The 20328-nt window shown below is 40.2% G+C and overlaps 1 protein-coding gene across 3 annotated transcripts in view; it reads left to right on the forward strand.

Annotated features, from left to right (window-relative positions):
* The window catches only part of fgf14 (fibroblast growth factor 14), a 107552-nt gene that overhangs the window by 10912 nt on the left and 76312 nt on the right, over window positions 1-20328 (forward strand). The window contains exon 1 of one of the 3 annotated variants that reach the window (XM_005733791.2): window positions 6505-6714. The exons of the other annotated variants lie outside the window; for them this stretch is intronic. Coding sequence (XP_005733848.1) covers window positions 6642-6714 — 73 coding nt within the window. The 5' untranslated portion in view covers window positions 6505-6641. Of the gene's footprint in view, window positions 1-6504; window positions 6715-20328 lie in introns of those variants that run through there. 3 annotated transcript variants of the gene reach the window in all.

The following is a 20328-nucleotide window of genomic DNA, read 5'->3' on the forward strand; positions in this document are numbered from 1 at the left end:
TTTTCTTGATGAGCCATACTAATATATAGAAATGTCATTTTTCTGGTACTAAAGCATGAATCTAGGTAGTACTTAGACTTCCCCATCTGCTTTTAACTGGTTAACCCAAAAACTAATGTAATTAGTCAAAGATATGTCTGTGGCTTTGGAGGTAAGCTAGATTAGTTCACTGAATTTTGCACCTTTGCTCTTGTATGCTTTGTTTTGGCAGCCTGAGAAAAGATACTGTCTTTACTGATGCCTGCCATGTCTAATCACGATGCCTAAGAGCTGACTAGAAAATTCGCCATGAGGGGTTTAATGTATTCAGTGTAAAAACAAAAAAGAAAAATGGTTCTGTTTTTTAAAGGAGTGGTATAATTTAATATCCTACACGAAAGACCCGTCTGCATGTTTGTAGAGCAAGAAAACCTCTCTGCACACACATAAAGGGCTTCTGGCTGCTTCTTGGCCCTGTCACTGCACCTTTTGGAGGTAACCTTAAACTGTAAATGCTTTTCAGCATCCATCACATTTGACAATGATCCTGTTTGAAATTTAAAGACACAGCTTCAAGTTTACATATCTTAAGATTACCGTGTGAAAGATTCATTTCAAGGACTTTTCAGTTTCTCTCGCCTCAGTGTTTAATGGTTTTGTAGAGGACGCGTGCAGTCCTGAAATAGCTTTCTCAAGAATACCAGAACATTGAAATACATGCTGTAATCATTGGTATAATAGGATGCCATGGATGTGAACTAAGATTTATGTTATGTCCCTAGTGTATGTCAGACAAACTTGGAAACCTGCTCCCTGCTTACATTTCCGCCAGGATATGGGGCGTCTGTGTCAATCATTTGCTTTAACTTTGTGAAACCACAGATTTGAAATGGAGAAAAATGAGAGTGAAGCAATAGGGGCATTGTTACTCCTATTTCTAAATGATACTGCATCTCACCCCTCCCTACGCTGGCTTTTTACTCAATCTTCCAGTGAGGTCGTTCATAATAACAGATTTCACAGCTGAACTCGTTTGGAGAGACCACAACCCCGCTCTAACAAAAATGAAAGCAAGGTCTGTCCCTTTCTCAAGTACATGACACATCTCAACACTCGCTGCTTGCATGATCCCAGATTATTGGGCATGTGATAGGCTGATATCTGTCTTTCGCGAGGCTGCTGAGCTTTTTGTCTGTGATGATGCACTGCACTCTGATAGTGAGAAAGAGATGGAGAGCAGTTGAGAGTTAGACAATGAAATTATTGATTTGTGGGATCAGAAGTTTGAACGGTTTTACAGCAGAGCTGACACGGATGCAAAATGACTTTTGAAATTTGCCGTCATTATAAAAATGTATTGTGAAGTGTTGGAAATACTCTGGGTACAATCGATGTGGAGTGGAGGAGGAGAACAGTTTTAACAGGTGTGTGGAGGGCTTTTGTCTTCGAGCTCAGCATTTGCATCAATACCTGTGGCAGCATAATGTAGTCGGGACAGTCAACAGGTGAAAACATTTGAATAATCTGCACTGATTCAATGCTTTTCGAACCAATGCACCATGTCCATGCGCCATGAAGAGTTATTTCCATGTCTTTAAACACTATTACAAGAGCTTCTCTGTATTCATTGACACTCACACCAACTGAACTCTTAAATAACTCACTCACCCACTGACATTTGGTCTTTAGAGTGAAAGCTGACATGATTACAGTGGAGATGTATTTAATGAGAGTATGTAATGTTTCCTGAAAGGAACCCCAGAGAGCTATAATTTCAGTCTTATATGTCAACACAACACTTTGGAGCCATCTACAAAGATACGATTGTCTAAATAAGAGGTCCTAAATGGTCACCAGAGGGGGAAAAAAGCTCTGCTGTAAAGACAGGGTTATTGATTAAAGCACACGAGAAAAATAGCAGATCAGTTTAGACTAATTGTCTCTCACGTTTCACTGTAAAATTGGATAAATTGGCTTTGATTAATTTAAATGATGAAAAACCCAACCCTTAAAAAATACACTTAAATCTAAACTCGGAAATTACGTCTTTGATGGATGAATGGATGAATGAATGAATGATACAATAGCATACGGAACATGAACAGTGACCAAGAGTCATTAATTGCAAAGATTTGAGTCTGTGTTGATATTACTCTGTGTGCACAAATAGGAATACAGGCATTCCAGAGTTATCCTGACTAAATTTTCCTCAGTGGGATGGGACAGAAAGGTTTTCCCTAAATGATGAACAAGGATACTGATGCTAGAATAATTCAGGCGTGAAGAATTACTTCATGCTTGATTGGACTTGATTGAAATACAAAATAAAAGATGTGGGAAAAAAATACTAAGGCAAATGAAATATATCCAAGAAACAACAAACAGGCACAGTTTGCTGTTCGCTTCGCTGACAGACACGCTGCATTGAATTGTGGGAATCAAAACAAAACAACGGGGGTAATGGTACAAGAGTACAATAAGAAAAGATTTGGCTTCACTTTTATTTTTAGTAATATGCTAACATAATCTGATGATGCCTTCCTATTTTCCTGAAAACCACCAGCAGCTGAGGGGTTAAAGGCTGTGCGAAGTGAGTCCATTTATTAGTAGTAATTTTGTTTCTAGGCCATCATCTAGGAGCGGGAAAGGATACAGTCATATTAGCATGTTGCTGATGCTGTATAGCAAGAAGGTTGGGTCATGTTCCCTGTGGCTCTTATGACAGAAATGTAGCATCTTCAACCTTTATCAAAAACACCAGACTCAACATGCTGAGGTGCATGATGTGTGTTTGTGTTACTGAACCACCATTTGTGTTATTACAAATCATACAGCCAAAGGCACACGGCTTAAGTGATGGCTCGCTGTTGTTCTGGGCTACAGCAATGAGGACTGTTGGAGAGAAACATAGAGCCAGTTCAGCTGGGCCTGCTTCTTTCCTGTGCTGAAAGTACATTTTACTGATTTGATTATGATTGATTGCTGATATGATTTCATGACTCACCGCTGGCCTGTAGCTCATTTATTACTGTTGTCCATCATCTGACTGTGGTCTTTACTTAGCAGGATGCACTTACGTCTCTCTCTCTCTGTCATTATCTCTGTTGCAACAGTGTGTTTTCAGTGTACGGTGAATTTGTAATTGCGAAAAGCTCTTTATAAGGCAGCTGATGTGGTGGTTACCTCACAGCAAGAAGGTCACGATCCGCTGGCTCGGGCCCCTCTGTGTGGAGTTTGCATGTTCTGCATGCCTGTGTGGATTCTCTTTGGTTACTCTGATTTCCTTTGCCATCTAAAGGCATGCATGATAACTCCCTGTCACACAAAGGCCTAGATACCGGCATCCACAGGTCACTAGGGTAAAATGTGTATTACTTTACTATATGGCAAATGGTTGATGGAGGTTAGTGGTAGTCATTAGATGAAAACAGGTATGTGAAGCTGCACTGAAAATGTTCTTTTGATCGCTTTGGTTACTAGTAAATTGCTGTGATCACCTGTAGTTTGCAAACAAGATTGCAACATGTCTGCAAACACTCACACAAACTACTCAACAAACAATTTGAAATGTTCAAATACTTTGAAAGTGAATGTTCTCCATTTCTGGTGTGCATCACAATTTATTTTTTTTTGCAAGTGTTTGCAGACGTCTCACTACCCACCATGTAGACAATTCAAGACTATGGTAGAAATCACAAAGAGGCTTTTGGTGCAACTCCTTTGTGACCAGTTTTACTTAGCAACTGCCATCAACCTCCATTAAATACTAGCTGGTTAAAGATTTGCACACTTTTCCCTAGTGACACAGGATTGCCAGGGGGGTTGTTGACCTACATGACAGAGACGATAGGTTAATTAGTGATTCTAATTTGACCATAGGTGCGTATCTTGGTGTTAGCCCTGCCATAAAGTGATAACCTGTCCACTCTCACCCAGTGGAAGCTTAGATAGGGCTCCAGTATGGTTCTGTGTTGGTCCGACGCACAGCCTACGGACAGCTTTGCAGACTATCTTCTACATGTTGTAGCTGTTTACTGCCTGTAGGCTACTCTTGCTTATGCCGTTGTTGGACATTGCCAGACAGAATAGAGCAAAGTTATAACATACTAAGAAATGACATGGATCTTGGTGTTAAAAACAATGAAAAGAGTCAGCTGCTTATGTTTTCTTGCTGGTTTTCTTCCTGGCTGTAACCTGCTCTGACATACTGTGTTTTGCTTCTTCCATGGCTATGGTAGTTTTTTCCCCCCTGACTAAACACAGAGTTTTGTTTTGGAGTGTGTCATTCTTGATACTTACAGTTTATTTTGGTAGACAACTCAGGGACCTATTCCTTTCAGGCTTCACTGTGCTTCTACTTGTGCCAGGTTTTGCTCAGTAGCCAGATTGTGGTCACTCAGTTTTTCAGCCGTTTCTGGTGTCTCGTGGTGCCCAGATAACTGCCTTCTCTGTATTGTCTGTTCAAAGTTCAGTGCAGGTTTTGTCATAGCTGTTCAAAGTTTTCTCTCTGGACAGAATTCAGTTTGTCCAGATTCTGAGAAGTCTTTGTCCATGGTGTGCAATTTTGTATGATTTCTCGCTCTTTCACTGTGTCCTTCAATGGACAAGGGTTTCACGATTTCCCAACAAAATAGTGTAATGTTGCAATGATTTCATCTGGAGGTGATTTATTACCACCTGTTTAATTCTTCAGCATTCTGGCCACAGCAAAGAAAACTACTGTTTTTTTAATAAAGGAATAATTACCATGGTTTGAATCATGCTGCGAGCAAAGACTTTTTGGCACTTTACTGTTTACTACTCAGTAATCATCTCATCTGGCCTGAAAGTACCTGCTTGGCTAGACTTTCTAAAGCCTCCAAGTAGAGTCCAGCAGGGTTGCAAGAGTCTTTTTTTCCCTCTCTGACCAAATGAATTACAATACACTTAAAGGTTGTTATAAATTTTTGGTTCAGCATGTTGCCTACTCCGGTTTGAAGAGATATTTATTATAATGGAAATATTAAAAAGTTTGACTTGGCTAAGCTTTTTCCAGTTCACAATGCCGGATAATTAACTGTTGTTCTCAGTGCCCATTTTGGAGAAACTGAGCCTCATGACCAGCTGGTTGAGGGGACTTTTCTCTATCTTCTTGTTGATATAGAGCTTTTTAACAGTAGGAGTTTGGGCTTGCTGGCTTTAATTTGTTCATGGAATTTGATTAAAATGAAGCTGGCCTAATTAGGCGATCATCCATTGTTTGTTGTATTTCTTTGTACTCAGACGATGTCCTTAGAAATTCTACTGTGCAGTGTTTAGCTGGGTTTCATGCATGTTTTCACAAGCATATAAAAGTTCTCCTGGGTTTTGAGTCTTTTGGAAAAGGCACCTAACAAAAATGTCATATATCCTTTCTCTTCTATCATTGAGTCTTCTTGTCTTTACCAGTTTCACACACACGTGTACGTTCCACATTCATCCATCCATCACTCCTCTCCCTCAGCACAAGGGTCTGTTCCTGGCAGTGCTGGAGGTTGTGTGGTGGCTGTGGTATGCTGTGTAGATTTTTGCTGCAGTGCAGTAGGCAGTATTGTACTGCTGCTGCTTTCTCTCTCCTGCTCTTCTGCTCTCTCTCTAGCTCTCTCTCTCTCTATTTGTTTTTGTGTACATAGTTTGGGAGCAATGTTACACTTCTGAACACTTTCCCCGCAATTTTTAAAATCAAATCTATAAAAAATACAAATAAAAATAAGCACGCACACAAAATCAAAGACAAGCAAGCAAACAAACAAACAAAAAACAAAACAAAATGGCATTTGCTTCAAAGCTTCCATCATATTTATCGTAAATAAGAGCTTTTTTCTGGACACTTACATAGGTTTGCCAACATTTCTATGATGGAAGTTCTTATTCTAGGTGTCATTTCCACCTCTTTCACATCCCTGTCTCGGAGTTCACTTCCCACAGCTTTAGGTGGGTCCCCCCTGTGGCTGTTGTCCTTTATTCAGACACAAAGCAAGAAAGGGAGAGAGAGCGAGAGATGATGACAGTGACTAAGTAACCTGTTTGTGGCAGTGAGTGCACGGCTCTTTGCGCAGAAAGGCCAGTTGTTTTCTGTTATACACACTAGGCTAGAGACAGGGAAGCACTCAGATTCAGTATGTCAGATAGCAGAAGTGGAAACACACAAAGAAAATATAGCTAAGCTTGGCAGCCATACAACTTTTGTTTTGTTTCTGTGGACGTGAACATTTTTTGTTTGGTGACTCAGTGATAGGTCTTGCTTTCTGTCACATGCAGTAGAGACTGTGTCACCAACACCATTTAGCCATGACATGACGGCACTAGGCATTTCTGGTTACCTAAGAAGGTGTCAGCGCTATCTGCGGGATATGGCTATCTGCGGGATATGGCTATCTGCATGTTGGAAGGTTCTGGTGGGAAGATGTTGGCAGGGTCTTTACGAGTGGGTGACAGGCAAGATATGCACGTGTGTATATGTGTGAGAAGGTGGCCATGCTTATGTGACTGGGTTAAAAGGTTGTGCCAAGCACTGGAGGACATCAGGAGGAGTGTGAGAACCCGAGCAACAGTTCAAGGCATGCATCTTTATTTCAAATGTTATGACAGTTATTGCTAAAATACAGTGAGAAAAAAAATCAGGTTAGCTGGCCTTTGGAGCAATGGAGGCAACATCTTTTGCTAAGATTGTGGAGCAGCATGTTCGCAAGGCACTAAAGGGTGAAGCAGTGCATGGTGAGTCCAAGCATGGAGGCTGACACAAGTATTCCACAGGTATGCCTTTTTCCTGTAATGGATTGGTAATGTCAGGGATGGAGCAATTCCTTTAATCCACAACCAGTTTCTTTAATGGGACATAGTAAAGTAAGCTCAGCACTGACATGAGTATCCTGATTGGCAGTATGACTGACGTAAATAGTTTTCTTGTTTAATATGTGAACTGTTATCAATGCAGACTCCTTCTACATTAATAAAACTAATCACTGCATTGCAGATGATCAAACCTGAAGGTCACACGTTGTAGTTTCTGTGTGCTTGAGAGTTTGTTTGCATGTTCACTCTCTGGACTCTTTTTATACAGCACCATGCCAAAGAGGAGGAGGTAATTTCATTATATATATATATATATATATATATACACACTGCTTCTGGAGATTATTTCGTATTATTGGTCTTGCATAAAATATAAAGCATTTTCAAGGCCAAGTAAGGAAGCCAAGTACAGTGATGCATGGCTGTGGATCTACAACACGCCAAATTTGACCCTCTCTTCTCTTCGCTGCTCTTCTCTTGAGCAGAGGAAAGTGAATGTTGTCTGTCAGCTGTGTTCTCACGTGTTTATACACAGACTGACACGCAGGAATATGCACAGCGGGCTTACTGAAAACCTTATCATGTCTGCAGTAATGCCGCAGCATCTCTCCTATCATTCAGTCACAGAACTGCTCCTTAATAACAGCTTTGACAGACCTGCAGAGTCACGATCCATATGTTCCAAGGCCAAACTTCATATTGCTCTATTGTAATGTTCTCAGTAGGAGAATCTTGCTGATGTCTCCTCATGTTTGCTTTTAGAAGAGCAAGGTAATAAATGCTGAAAGACACTGCATTGTGTGTTTTAGTGGCTTAGGAGTGAACAAAATACTGCACTTAAAAGATTGACAGAAAGTCTCCAGAAGTGATGCTTCTGCTTTTTAGGTGAGGTGCTGGGCATCAATCTTCTCTTCTAAACACTTGCTTTGTTCCTAGATACTGTTTTAGCAAAGTGTTGAGAAATGCTGGATCATTCACTCATCAGCTAAAGGTAGGACAGTCTGTGTGAAGGCACACATGGTCTGCTGCAGACCTCAGGGACACATAGTTGTTCCTATTATACTACTTTCTAGTTTGCTCAGAGTCCACGCAGAGGAAACCTGCACAGTTGGTGCCTTTGTCGTGTAGTGGCTAAGCGGGAAAGTCACATAGCAGCAAAACGTTGTGAGGGTATGCTTATATGTGCGCCAAGCCTCTCCAATTTTATACACAATATGCAGTAAAATACACAATTTCTTATATATTAAACAATGTATTTTTCAGTACAGTCCCTTTGTGATGTGAGGTAACATTAAGCTGAGATAAATCTGTAGAAGTTGTTCTAAGCTTTCTGTATTTCCTTCTGCATTGCCATTTGCGTGCCCTTCTCATAGCTTTTATGCTCTCTTGCCTCTCTGCGAGGCCTCTCCTCATATTCCCTTTGCTCCTCAATGTGGACAGCTTCTCTGTCCATGCTGGCAAAAAGCCTGTGTAGATTCTGTGAAGTCTGCTCATATCTGTACTGCGTTTTCTTCTTCTTTGGCACAGGAGCACAAGGAGATTCTGGTTAAAACGGACAACAAACAACAGGTTACTGTTACTGTACTTGAGTCCTTAATCGTAACAGGAAGCTTTAAATCGCTCCCGTTTTTGTTTTCAGCCATTGCAGAACCGCAGACTGAACTTATACTAAAAGTGTGGTTATTAAAATGAGCGTAAATAACTTAAAATGAATATTGATAAACCCTTTTCCCAGTATTAACATTCATTTTAACGTTGGCAAAAAAGCTGTCACAAAAATAATGACATTCACGTGCGTGTGCTACCTGCTCCTCTGGGACCACAAAGTGCTCATTGAGCCTGATTCCAGCACATCAAGCATCCCCTTTGTCCAGGTTAGAGAAGTTTCTTTTGTTTTCCAAGTTTGGCTCCAAACATCTTAGCAAAGCAACAGGTTTTGTTGATTTCTTTCTTCTTTCTGTCTTCTGTTACCATTTTCCCTTTTTCCTGTAGTGGCCTTTTACACTAAGATATTTTTGGAGACCAATCAGGCCACCGATAACTTGGATCTAGAGCTTGATTTCACAGTTTTGTTTGTTTTTTCTCACCATCACATTGATCTGCTTTAAGATCTTGATCTTGGTGCAAAGTAGTTTCCTGACATTTTTCTTTACCACATTTGAATGTTGAAAACAAGGAGAAAAAATTCTTCATTGCAGACAGATACTGAGTCTCAGGTTGAACAGTGTCTCTTCCTTGAGATCCCATGTCAGCATGTTGCAGCCGTTGACTATCCCATAGTATACTGTAAGTGTAGAAATCTGTTGGTCTGATGTTTGTGCCAGATTCCCCTATTTCACGACTGGATATGTATTTTAAAGACTATTTAAAACTAGATGGTGATATAATAATAGAGATTGATCATATATTAGAGACCCCAGATTGTTTGTGACAGATAGAGGGTCTATATGTGTATTTATATAAGCTCTGTATGAATGTGTGTGAATGGGAAAGTGTTTTAAGTAGTCATACTAGACTAGAGTATCCTATGAATATCAGTCTGTGCAGTTAAATACAACAAACAGCAGAAATAAAATAGACAATGTAGATTCTCATTAGAGGAGTAGTAATAATTATTGAACTGAATACTTACAGTGATTAAGATTTGTGTTCATAAATTAACATTTGAATCCTGCACAGTTTCAGTATATTTTACGGGGGCATAATTAATATTTTTCTCTGCTGCATCATTAACTGTTTTGCATTGTGTTTTACATGATAGCGTCCAAACCTCTCCATGCGAGGAGAGTCAAAATGTAGGAGTGTTTTATAACTGTGTACACCGAGCAATGAGAGAGTGAGAGAAGGAAAATATGTGGTCAAGGTTTTTCACTGTAAGTCAAGCAATACAAAAGTGACAAACTTTAGCTCAAGAAGCTCTTGTAGCTCCTTCGTCTTTATCATTTATTAAAGAATTGACAGATTTATGATTCATGTGATCAGTCTTAATATTTTAGGGGAAGCAGCTGCCTAAGACAGTGTAGGTTTGGATACAATTTTAGGAAGCGTTATCATTTTCCTACCCAATTTTAAACCAGTCGGTGGACTTGATAAAACATTTTTCATGTGTACTTGTGTTGGAAGTCAAGGATGAACCTAGAACCTCTTGCACTTTAAAATGGAGCCTCAGTTCTTTCCTTTAAGTGATGTGAACCACAGCTGTCAAAATGTCAGAGCGATTGCCTTAAGGATACATTCTTCTTAGTTGTGAATTTTAAAAATTAAGGATTTTAAAGTTATTTTCAGGCATTTCTGCTATTTTTCTTTAACAGGGATGGAGGAAAAAAGGGCAAAAAATGAAAGAGTGGCAGCGGGGGAATGGCATTTAGCAAATGGTCTCCGGCTGGGATTGCACTGCTCAGGGCATATGTGGTGGGACTCCACTGCTCAGGGCATATGCGTCCATGTGGTATGCATCCTACCCACTGCACTTTCCGGTCTCCCTTGATGTTGTTGTTTTTCAGTTAGAAACAGAGTTGTTGACCATGAGTGGTGGCCACTCATCCATAAGTGGACCACCAATGGCCCACATCATCAAATGCTCTCATATCATGATCGTCTTGTGCAACCCAATCTGATATGAATGGTATTAACCTGCAATACTCATCATCTACACTTAGAATATGTAATGTCTAAGTAGAAAAAATGTTCACTACTACTCTAATTATTTTGATCTCTTAAAAAATAGAGATCCACTGTAATGTATTTAAAACAGGGAAAAAACTTTTCTCTTTTCCCTCTCTTTTCCAAAAATGTTGGAAGTCCAGAGTTAATAAATAATACTGAAAAAATTAAGAACAATTAATAAACCTGGACAGATTCATCAATCTTGCCGGCTGATCCATTTCATCTGTTTTGGTACACAAAAAAGTGACAACAGGTGCACTGGAGAAGCAACAAGACAGCCTTCCAAAAGAGAATGGTTTTGCTGGTGGTGGCCACAGACCATTTTGCAGTTCTAGTATGATGGACCAACATTACCAGCGCCCTACAAAGTGACCCCAAGTGGGCTAAACGTACTACTTATGTGCTTGTTTCCAATAAAACTGTGAGAATGTGGCATAAGAGCACTTCTTCCAATAGTGGGACCTGAACTCACCAGCACCAGCAGCTCAACTTGTATTTAACCAGTGAACACCAGAACTGGCAGCTCTGCAACTGGTGCCCTGTTCTCCTTACAGATGAAAGCAGGTTCACATTGAGTACATGTGACAAGTGTGAAATATGCTGGCGACACCATGCTGGATGTTATGCTGCTTGCAACATCATCCAGCATGACTGGTTTGGCAGTGGGTCAGCGGTGTCCTTGGGAGGCACATTCCTGCAGGGTGACAGAGATCCAGTGTGCTTGCCAACATTATCATCACTGCGGCTAGATACCAGGATGAAATCCTCAGACCCATTTTTTTAATCCTTATGCTGGTGAATTGGGCCTGGGTTCCTCCTGGTGCAGGACAATGACCGACCTCATGGAGCCAGAGTGTATAAACAGTTCCTAGGCAACAAAGGCATTGACACCACTGACAGTCCTTTATTGTCCTCAGACCTGAATCCAACTGAGAACATCTGAAATGTATTCCCAACTCGATGCTACTAAGTAGCTCCACAAACTGTGCAAAAGATCAGTGATCCTGTCCTGATCCTGGTCTAGGAGGAGATCCCCCAGGAGCCATCCACAGCCTCATTAGGAGCATGCCCAGTTCCTGGGAGTGCATACAGGCATGTGGGAGCGATACACACACAAATCAGATCAACCTGTGATTTCAACTTTCAACTTTGTTTTTTTTAGTGTGATTTTTAAATCCTGTGCTTGAAGGACTGATAATTTTGCTTTCCGCCGACCGTTGTTATGCCATTTTGAATTACACAATGTATCTATGTAAAGACTCTCTACTCGATTAGTTCATTCATCATCTACTGATGTGCGATTTAACGGCTCCATTCCTTTTTTTTGAGCAGCATATTGTCTATTATGTGCAATTATTTTCATTATGTCCATGCATGAAAAACTTGAACTATCCTTCATTCCTAGCATTTCTCTTTTATCGCGGTGCTGAATAATTTGTGGTATAGAAAGAAACAAAATATAATCCTCATGCGATACATCTTTAGGGTGGCAAACACTGAAGTATTCACAGTAAGAGGTCTTCTAGATATGCTGATTCAAAAAATGATCTCATGTTGAATATTTAATTCAAGGAATAATGCATAATGCACTAACACTAAATCGAGATTAAAGGATAATGATGCCTAATGTAACGTAACCCTTGTGTTAAGGGTAAAATAACAGAGAGGCAATTACCCTTAGTCTGTACATCAAGGGAAACAGAAACAGATAAAGGGGGTAAGAGGCAGGTGTTAAGTTTTCCCAAGAACAACAGAGGAGGCCCCTTTTTTATGTGCACATGATAATAGAAAAATGAAGAGACAGACTGCAGCTAAAATCAAATGGTAAATTGAAAGAGACAGAGGTCATTAATGAGAAACAAAGCAAAAACTTTTTTGTTAAACTGTCTGCAAAACTCCTTGTGGTCACTGCTTTGTTTCTGGTGGAAAGCTAGAGGTGTGTTTCAGCTGTTGTTGTGGACAAAACCGCGGTCACCTGTGTGCTTTTCAAAAACCATTTACAAATAAGTTGAGAGTCCTTCTAAATCACTGGCGTAAAACAGTGACGGATACACCGGAGATGGAAGCATTCACTTGTGAAATGTCATAGAAAATGGCCTGTTCTGCAAATAAATGAACACAGGCAGATTGAGAACAGAGCGTTGTTTTAGAAATGCAGTGACACAGAAACTTTCTGAGTAAGAAAGTTGCTTCTTCTTACTCTAATCTTCAATTTCAATGAGGACTTAGCCCCCCCCCACACACACACACACAGTAGTCGGATGTAAACTGTAAATCCTTATCGTTTCTGACAAGCTCAGACAGCAGTCGTTTTGTGTCGACACAGGTGTGTTTAAAAAGCTGATCAAAAAAGAAACAGCATTATATCAGAGCACATATTAGACATATAAGACTCTATTTCTTTTATTTATGTTTAGAAAATAAACTTAGTTGACAAATCCCATCTATAACCCATTTTATTACATGGAAACAGACTAGCAATCAATCCTTATTTATAGGTTTTCATTTCAAACAGTTCTTGTGCGTAGATTGAGCATAAATGCATTAGATTATTTAGCATGGGTTAAAAGTGTAAGTAGGTATAGTTTTTAGGAGAGCTAATCTAGCAGTTTCCCTCTGCTCCCATTCTTTAAGCCAAGCTAAGCTTCCTGCATAAAAAGAAGTGTGATTAGTACAGTTACATGTCAAATATGGTCCAGATTGTGATTTTGGTGCTGGGCTTTCTTTATTGCTCTGAGTGTATTCCTTTTTTATTCATTATTTGTATTCATTATTTTTTTATTGACATTTTGCTTCCTCTAACCCTCTGATTTAATGATCTGACTGCTGCGTCTGTCTCTCCGGGGTTTTCAACATGTTCATTGTTTGCTCTCTTTTGTTGTTCTAAAACCAGTGAAGTAGCAGGGCTGATGGCTGTCTTCACGCTTGGTTTATGGCAGGCGGTGGATACATACTGTGTGTTTTTACTAGTCCAAATGTCATCAGACAGAGACATGCTATAAATAAGTTCCAAACCATTAAACCAGCTCTCTGAGTTCTGACTCGGTATGCATTTGCCGTTGACTTGCATTGTGCATTTGAATGCTACCTTGAGAACTTTCCTTGCCTTTTAAGCTTGCAGTCTAATCCTCCACAGCCTGTGCGGTGGGCTCCTTATCTTCCTCTTATCTCTGTGTGGTGCACTTTATTTATTTTTCCTCGTCCTTTGCTGTATCACTTTTCCCTGCAAGGGCAACACTGGCTCCCCTAGACCTGCCCCAAAATGACCCGTCAGTAAAATCTGATCCTTTTAGACTGAGCAGGACCAGTCTTTTGCATGCCAAAGTCTTGATGATGGGGGCCAAATGTCCTCCCGCTGCCCTCCAACTCACCAACGGCAGCAAGAAAAGGTCTCCTAATCTCTCGACAGTAACTCTAGATTCTGTTGACACTGACAAAGAAGGTTGCAACAGCAGAGGGGTGCAGACACGTCTTTCTAACTAAATCAGCAGTCTTTCTGGGCAGTGAGAATAGAGCTGGAATATGGGCGAGTGACACTCACGAATCAATGCAAGGAAGAGCAAAATATATCAGATTTGAGACTTTATAGGAGAATGAAGATTGACAGAGGAGCCAGGCCTCAGCCATTTTTTGAAATGTATCCATCAGGCAAAAAAAAAAGAAAGTAATCGTGTTTTCTTGCATCACTTTTCGTAAGAGTTAGAAAAGCTCCCTTACAAAGCAAATAATCTCGCAATATTGCAGAAAAGCATTTTCCCATAGTTGCTCTCAATAGCTTGCAGAGTGTGTGATCTTAGAAAAGACTAACATATCATTAATGTTTTGTTTGTAAAGCTGGGAAAACATGTTGTTCCATCACTCATTAATCTAATTTAATGTTTTTTTCAGCCATTGTTACTGAAGCTTTTAGGCACTCAGAAGTATTTCTCAAAACTTGTTTTTCAACCATATCAGCTGTTTTTATAGTTGTTCTGTATGGCTGCACCGAAAGAAGAAGTGAACAGCTGGCTGTCATAGTCTGGGAGGGGGTTTCAAAGAATACCTGCCATCACAGACACCCCCGATCTTACACTGGAAGTGTGTAGGGGTAGTTTTTGTACAGGCCATCCTGTTTTACAGCCTGGATAATGTGCAGGATGTTGTCATCCAACAGTGTTACAAGCAATATTATTTTATACATGCAAGCGTTACTGTGTTTGTGGCATGCTCGTCTCCTAAATCCAATTCAGTAAGGAGAGATCACTTGGAAGAATTTAACATGATTTATTGAGACAGAGAAATTAAAGTCTTTGCAGATTATACTCCGATAACCCCTCGTGGCAGAAGGGAATCCCAGTGGTGAAAGGATTTAGGAGTCTAGATATTGGCAGTGGTGAAGATAAGGAATAGAGCTCAGGCTGTGATGTCTGAGGTGGAGATGGGGAGGAGGTCGATTGCAAAGACAGTCTAAATGGGAGAATGACAAGAGAGCGCAGATTTAAACTATGCAAAGTGGAGGCTGATTGGCTCAAAGAATGCAGGTGAGAAGATGATTGGACTGGAGTAATGATGTCAGCATTGAGATTGGCAGCGTGGGAAAGCAGTCAACATGTAAACAGAAAAGCAGCTGAACACCCAGGAAAGCAGGCGGATGGGTGATTACAGATCTTCCTTATTGAAATTACGCATCAGCTTCATTTGACAGATTTACTGATTCACGCCGGTTTTTATTTGATTACCCCACTGATGTGAGATGTTGGCAGCAGCACTGATGGTGAGGGAAGGTAAGAGTAAACAAACAAGGACACTCAGTGAAGCACCAAGGTCCTTGTGTCATATACATCCTTCAATGTGCCACTGGTTGCTGCTGAGCTCTTTAGAAAAACTGCCACCTCAGATACTCAATATTAATATGTGTTTGGAGCTAATGTTATTAAAGGTGCTGGAAGAGACCGCTGAACACTTTGAGATATACAGTTTGCACACGAGGACAGGACAGATGAGGGTTAATGGTATTGTAGAAAAACTCCAACATAAGCACAAAAAAAATGCAATGAGGTGCCATGCATGTTGCCGAGCCATTTATGATTTCAGTGTCACAGCACAAGGGGCACGTTTGTGACCCAGTAAAAGTGAAAATAATTAATATAGGATTTGTTTTGTTTATGCCCTGCAGTCCCCAGGCTTGCTTGTTTGTTTGGACAAAGTCTGCGGTGACGCACATATCGTGATGCTGTTGTAGATGAGTGTAACACAGAGAAGATAGATGGCGACACATCCAGGCCCGTTCTTCTACCCATGTGATGCGCTGTATAGTGGAGATAACATATAAGCCATTACATACAAATTGAAACATTAAACCACTACATAAAGATTCACGTTGACAGTAGACCACATAGGGAAGATTTATGTTCTTGTTGCTGTTCATTATCCTCTTGGCTGATTAAATAATGAAAATAAAATCCTGTCATAACTGCAAAAAACACCCATCCTGAATCAACTGAACAATAGAAAATAGTCAGAGACCATGGTTATTATAAAATGTCATGGTTATCCATTAAGTTGTTTAAAAGATTAATATCTACAAAGCCACAATGCTATCATGACTGCAGCAAGTGTCCTGCATTCAAATAAAGGAATAAATAAGGAATTCATAAAAGGATATTCACAGCAAAGGAGCACAATTATTGTTTACTGACAGTGAAGATGGGAATAGTGACGGATAGATGAAGCCCAGTGAGCTGAGAGGCAGCAGTATGAGGTACAAAAATGAGCATCTACAGACACATGACAGGGACGAGAGTGTTTGATGTGCGAGTCCAATTTCTAAACTAAAGAAACCTTTTCTTGATTAAAATTATGTTTAGACATTTCTCTTAATGCCCGATAGTTTTTTTTTCTGTTAATGTAACTAAACAGTGCAGTAAAAAGTAACACAGTAGGATCTCGTTGGCTTCCTGCATTTATGCTTGTATTTTGTGCTCATATATATAAACTTTACCCATCTTTACCCATGAGGTTTTCTATCTAACAACAGAAAGTGGATAATATGCGCACATACCTACTGCAATAGTTGTTTCTGCTTTGGGATGACACAGACTCACAATTTCAGGGTTTTTTTTCTTAATCTCTTTTGAGTCCTTTTAAAAACAAGGCCATAGGTCTCGAGAGTAAAACAGACCACAGTGGTTGTACAAAGATTATAAAACCAACATTATGTACTCCATGTGAACTTGTGCTGAGGGGCTGAGGGCGAAGTGATGACTTGTCGCTTCAGTCTCTGCTCTCGAAGTCGTTTGGAGCTAAATGGCTCTTTGTGTGGAGTGCTTAGTTAAGGCTAGAAAAGCATGAAGTATAGAGGAGTGTGTAATGTTAAAAAAGAAACAAGGCGGTGAAATATTCATAATGGAATTGTCCTGGCTCGGAAAAGCGTTATTTATTGATGCCGTACATGTGATGGAAATTGGGGAATAGTTCTGTGTGGATTTACATGCTTGCAAAACAGAAAACTGCTGCCCGGCTTTTGTGGTCTGTGTAGTTCTTGCAGCAGCTAGGCCAGGACTTCTGTTTTCTGAGAGAGCGCATGCTCAAGGTTTGCTATCAGTGAAGTCAGATTTGGTAAAATTTGGGGAGATGTGACGATTGCAATCCATAACTGAATGGCTTACCCATACGTGGAGACTCCATGAGCAAGCAGACACAGACAATGAGGATGTGTTTTGGTGAAGTGTTACATTTTCATGCGTGCGTTTCTGTAAAAGGAGTACAGGAGAAATTCTGACAAGTCAAACCAGTTAAGGTTCATGTGACAATGAAGCAATGGTGGTGCAGTCCCAGAGGTTAAGGAAACAACAACTCAGACCCAGAAGGACTTTAGAGGGGGTCTGAGTTGCTCAAAGAATGCTGCCAGTTTGCTCTAAATTCATTTTGTACAATATAGGTTAAAAAAACCCTCCATGACAGGTCATTTTTCACTCCACCTGTGTATTCCTACTATGAACACCTGCGGTCACCTGGGATTTGTCTCAACCCCTGATGTTTGTTAGTCCAGCCTCGACCGAGGCCAAATTATTCACACACGTGCATATGTCAATACATACACACACACAAACTCAATGTGTTGCTTCTCACTTCTAATTAGAGAACCATCGTTTCCCACCAGGAGTCAAGTCTAGACTTGTTTGTACGTGGGGATTTATAATAGAAGGTGTAATTTATCCTCTGAGTCAGTAATCGCGTGTGCGCAACGTGCGTGATTCTATCTTGGTATTATTCACAGTGGAAATGGACATTTATTATTGTAGTTCTGTGTGCGTATTTCTTGCCCTTTCTTCCCACATCTATTGCCTTTAAGTGTTAATGGAGCTATGTGTTGCTGCCTGATGCCTCTCTCTTGACTGCTATTCCATATGGAGCCACAATCCAAAGCATGCTCTTAAAAACAATCTGCACAAAGGGGTAAAAAAATCCATGTGTGTGCATTCAAGTGTTTGTGTGTGTGTGTGTGTGTGTGCTAGCTGTGCAGGGGTACAGAATACAGTAGAGCAGCTGGTACTGGACTCTGTCCTGTTCAATTCATAATGTTTTAATCCCCCTCCAGCTTTGGTCCACGGAGCAGGAAGCACGTTTGCTGCCTGTTGTATGAACGATAGAGCTGGCTCTTAAGTAACCGTAATGGGCGTCCTCTAAACTGCATCCCATGTACATAATTGTGTTCCAGTCAGACAGTTATTAAATATGATGACCAAGCTGTAAAGTGGCTAGCAGATCAGGAGTCATTCATCCAGTTAGTAAAATTTTTTTTAAAAATGTTCAATCACAGTTTGTTAGATTTAGCAAACAAAACTACTTGGTTAGTTTATGCAGTGATTTTGTTTTTGGTTAATATAATAGACCCTTTCACAACATTAACTTTGTGTTTTGATGCCCTGAAGGCGAGGCCTTGACATGGCAACGGTGTCATTATTATGTCATCATTAACGTGACAGTCGTGTTGATGGGGTTGCATGGAGGAACATTAATTATGGTGTTGCAGCAACAACACAGTGATATCAGATTATTCTACGCTTCCCAGTCAACAAGCAAACAAGTGTTAGCACGCATCGTTCGTCAAACTCACTGTGCATACAAATTGAATTACTATTTATAATAAATCATGGTTGGATATCTTGTTTATCACCGCTGTTTGCAGTTACAGAAATATTACAATGATGTTTCACATTCAAAAGTCAAAGGTCAACCTCACTGTAACGTTATAATATTTTTTTTAAATTTCTTTTCTGTGCATTACTCAACAGAGTAAGTCACGAAAAAGAGATTCCAAAAAAATATATATATTTTTGGCCAGAGTGCAGCAACATCCATATCTTATGGCTGCCATGGCTATGTTTAATCAGAATCAGCTTTGTTGGCCACATATAGTTTGTTTTAACAAAGTGGCCACACAATATATTGTTTTATTGCACATTTTAAGTTGCATCCATGCAATGAAATCCTCTGTACCCATTTCTGGGTAGCTGAATTTAGATGTGAGAAGCTTAGTACGCTACAATGACTTGATAGCACAATTTTCCAGGGGGCACTTGAGGTACAGCAAGTGCAAGCAAAGGTGGAGCACTCTCACAGCAGGGTGGGATGTTCCTTTGCGCTCCTGTGTGCATGTCTCAGAGACCAAGAGCGAGCAGACAAGTAAAAGGGAAAGTGGTTTTTTTTTAATAATGTTTCTGTGTCCATATCTTGTACATGTGCTGTTTGCGCATGCACCTGTTCATACCTAATGTAACTTGAGTAAGTGCTTGTTTGCTAGTGTTCTACATCAAATGTAGTGGCCATGCAGTTTGTCAGAAAGACTATGTTTCATTTCAGTATTGATGTGTGTGCGCTCTGTGAATTATAGCGGCGGGGAGGTTCTGCCTGAAACAGATTCATCAGACCACTGTAGCACTGATGAATCTGTTTCAGTGCAGGTTCCCTCAACAGCAAAGCCACCACACTAACACCGTCTATTGAAGCATGACGCATAAGTCTCCCTTCTCTTTCTCGCTCTCTCAGTGAAAACACATTTCTTTTAGTATGCATGTTCTTGGATGTTTACAGCAACATGCAAATGATGCTTCCATCATTTGATAAGGCATGTGTGAATTCCCATGCCGGTCTACGCAAATACACATCCAGGGTGATAAAGTACCAACTCTGACAAGACGAAGACCTGCTAAACTGGAGAATCTAGAGAAATCTCTGTGTGCAAGGAACAAGGCTATCAATCAGTACTGTCTGTGCCTATTCCTGTGACCTTTGACCCCTCAGATGATACTTCATTAAAATAGTCATGATTTTGTTTAAATGGAAATCACTGCATTTGAAGTCATTATCATAAAATTCACTGTACTAACAAGAAATCAAGGCTAAAACTCTATCATGCAAGAAAGTCATGAGAGAACATGATCCAGACACCTCCTCTTTGTTTGGTTGACAGGACTTGAGGAGAGCTTCGTTTGCTTTTGGGTGAACTATTCACACAGCAAATGCTCACACATCTGAAGACCTGTCGTGGGTGTACCCCACCTGTCAGCTGTTTGCATTTGTGCTGTTTTTTTTTTTCATTTTTCATTGTTGCTTGACCAAACTTGTTTGCTAAAAAACAAAAATGAAAAAACAACAACTTTATCATGAAATGTTTTGCCAGATGCTAACCCTAATATAGATCTATTTTTTGTCTTTCTACTAGCTATAACATTCTAAGTTTAGTTTTATTAGGTGAATGATGCAGTTGTACTAATAGACTTTCAAGATTTCAAAACCTTCCCTTTAATCCAGCAGTTAAACTATCCAGTCCATTTCAGCCATCTCTCTCACTCACACACACACACACACACACACACACACACACAC

This window comes from Pundamilia nyererei, unplaced genomic scaffold, assembly GCF_000239375.1.
Source record: "Pundamilia nyererei isolate P.nyererei 1_Seehausen unplaced genomic scaffold, PunNye1.0 scaffold00055, whole genome shotgun sequence".
In the NCBI taxonomy this organism is placed as follows: Eukaryota; Metazoa; Chordata; class Actinopteri; order Cichliformes; family Cichlidae; genus Pundamilia; species Pundamilia nyererei.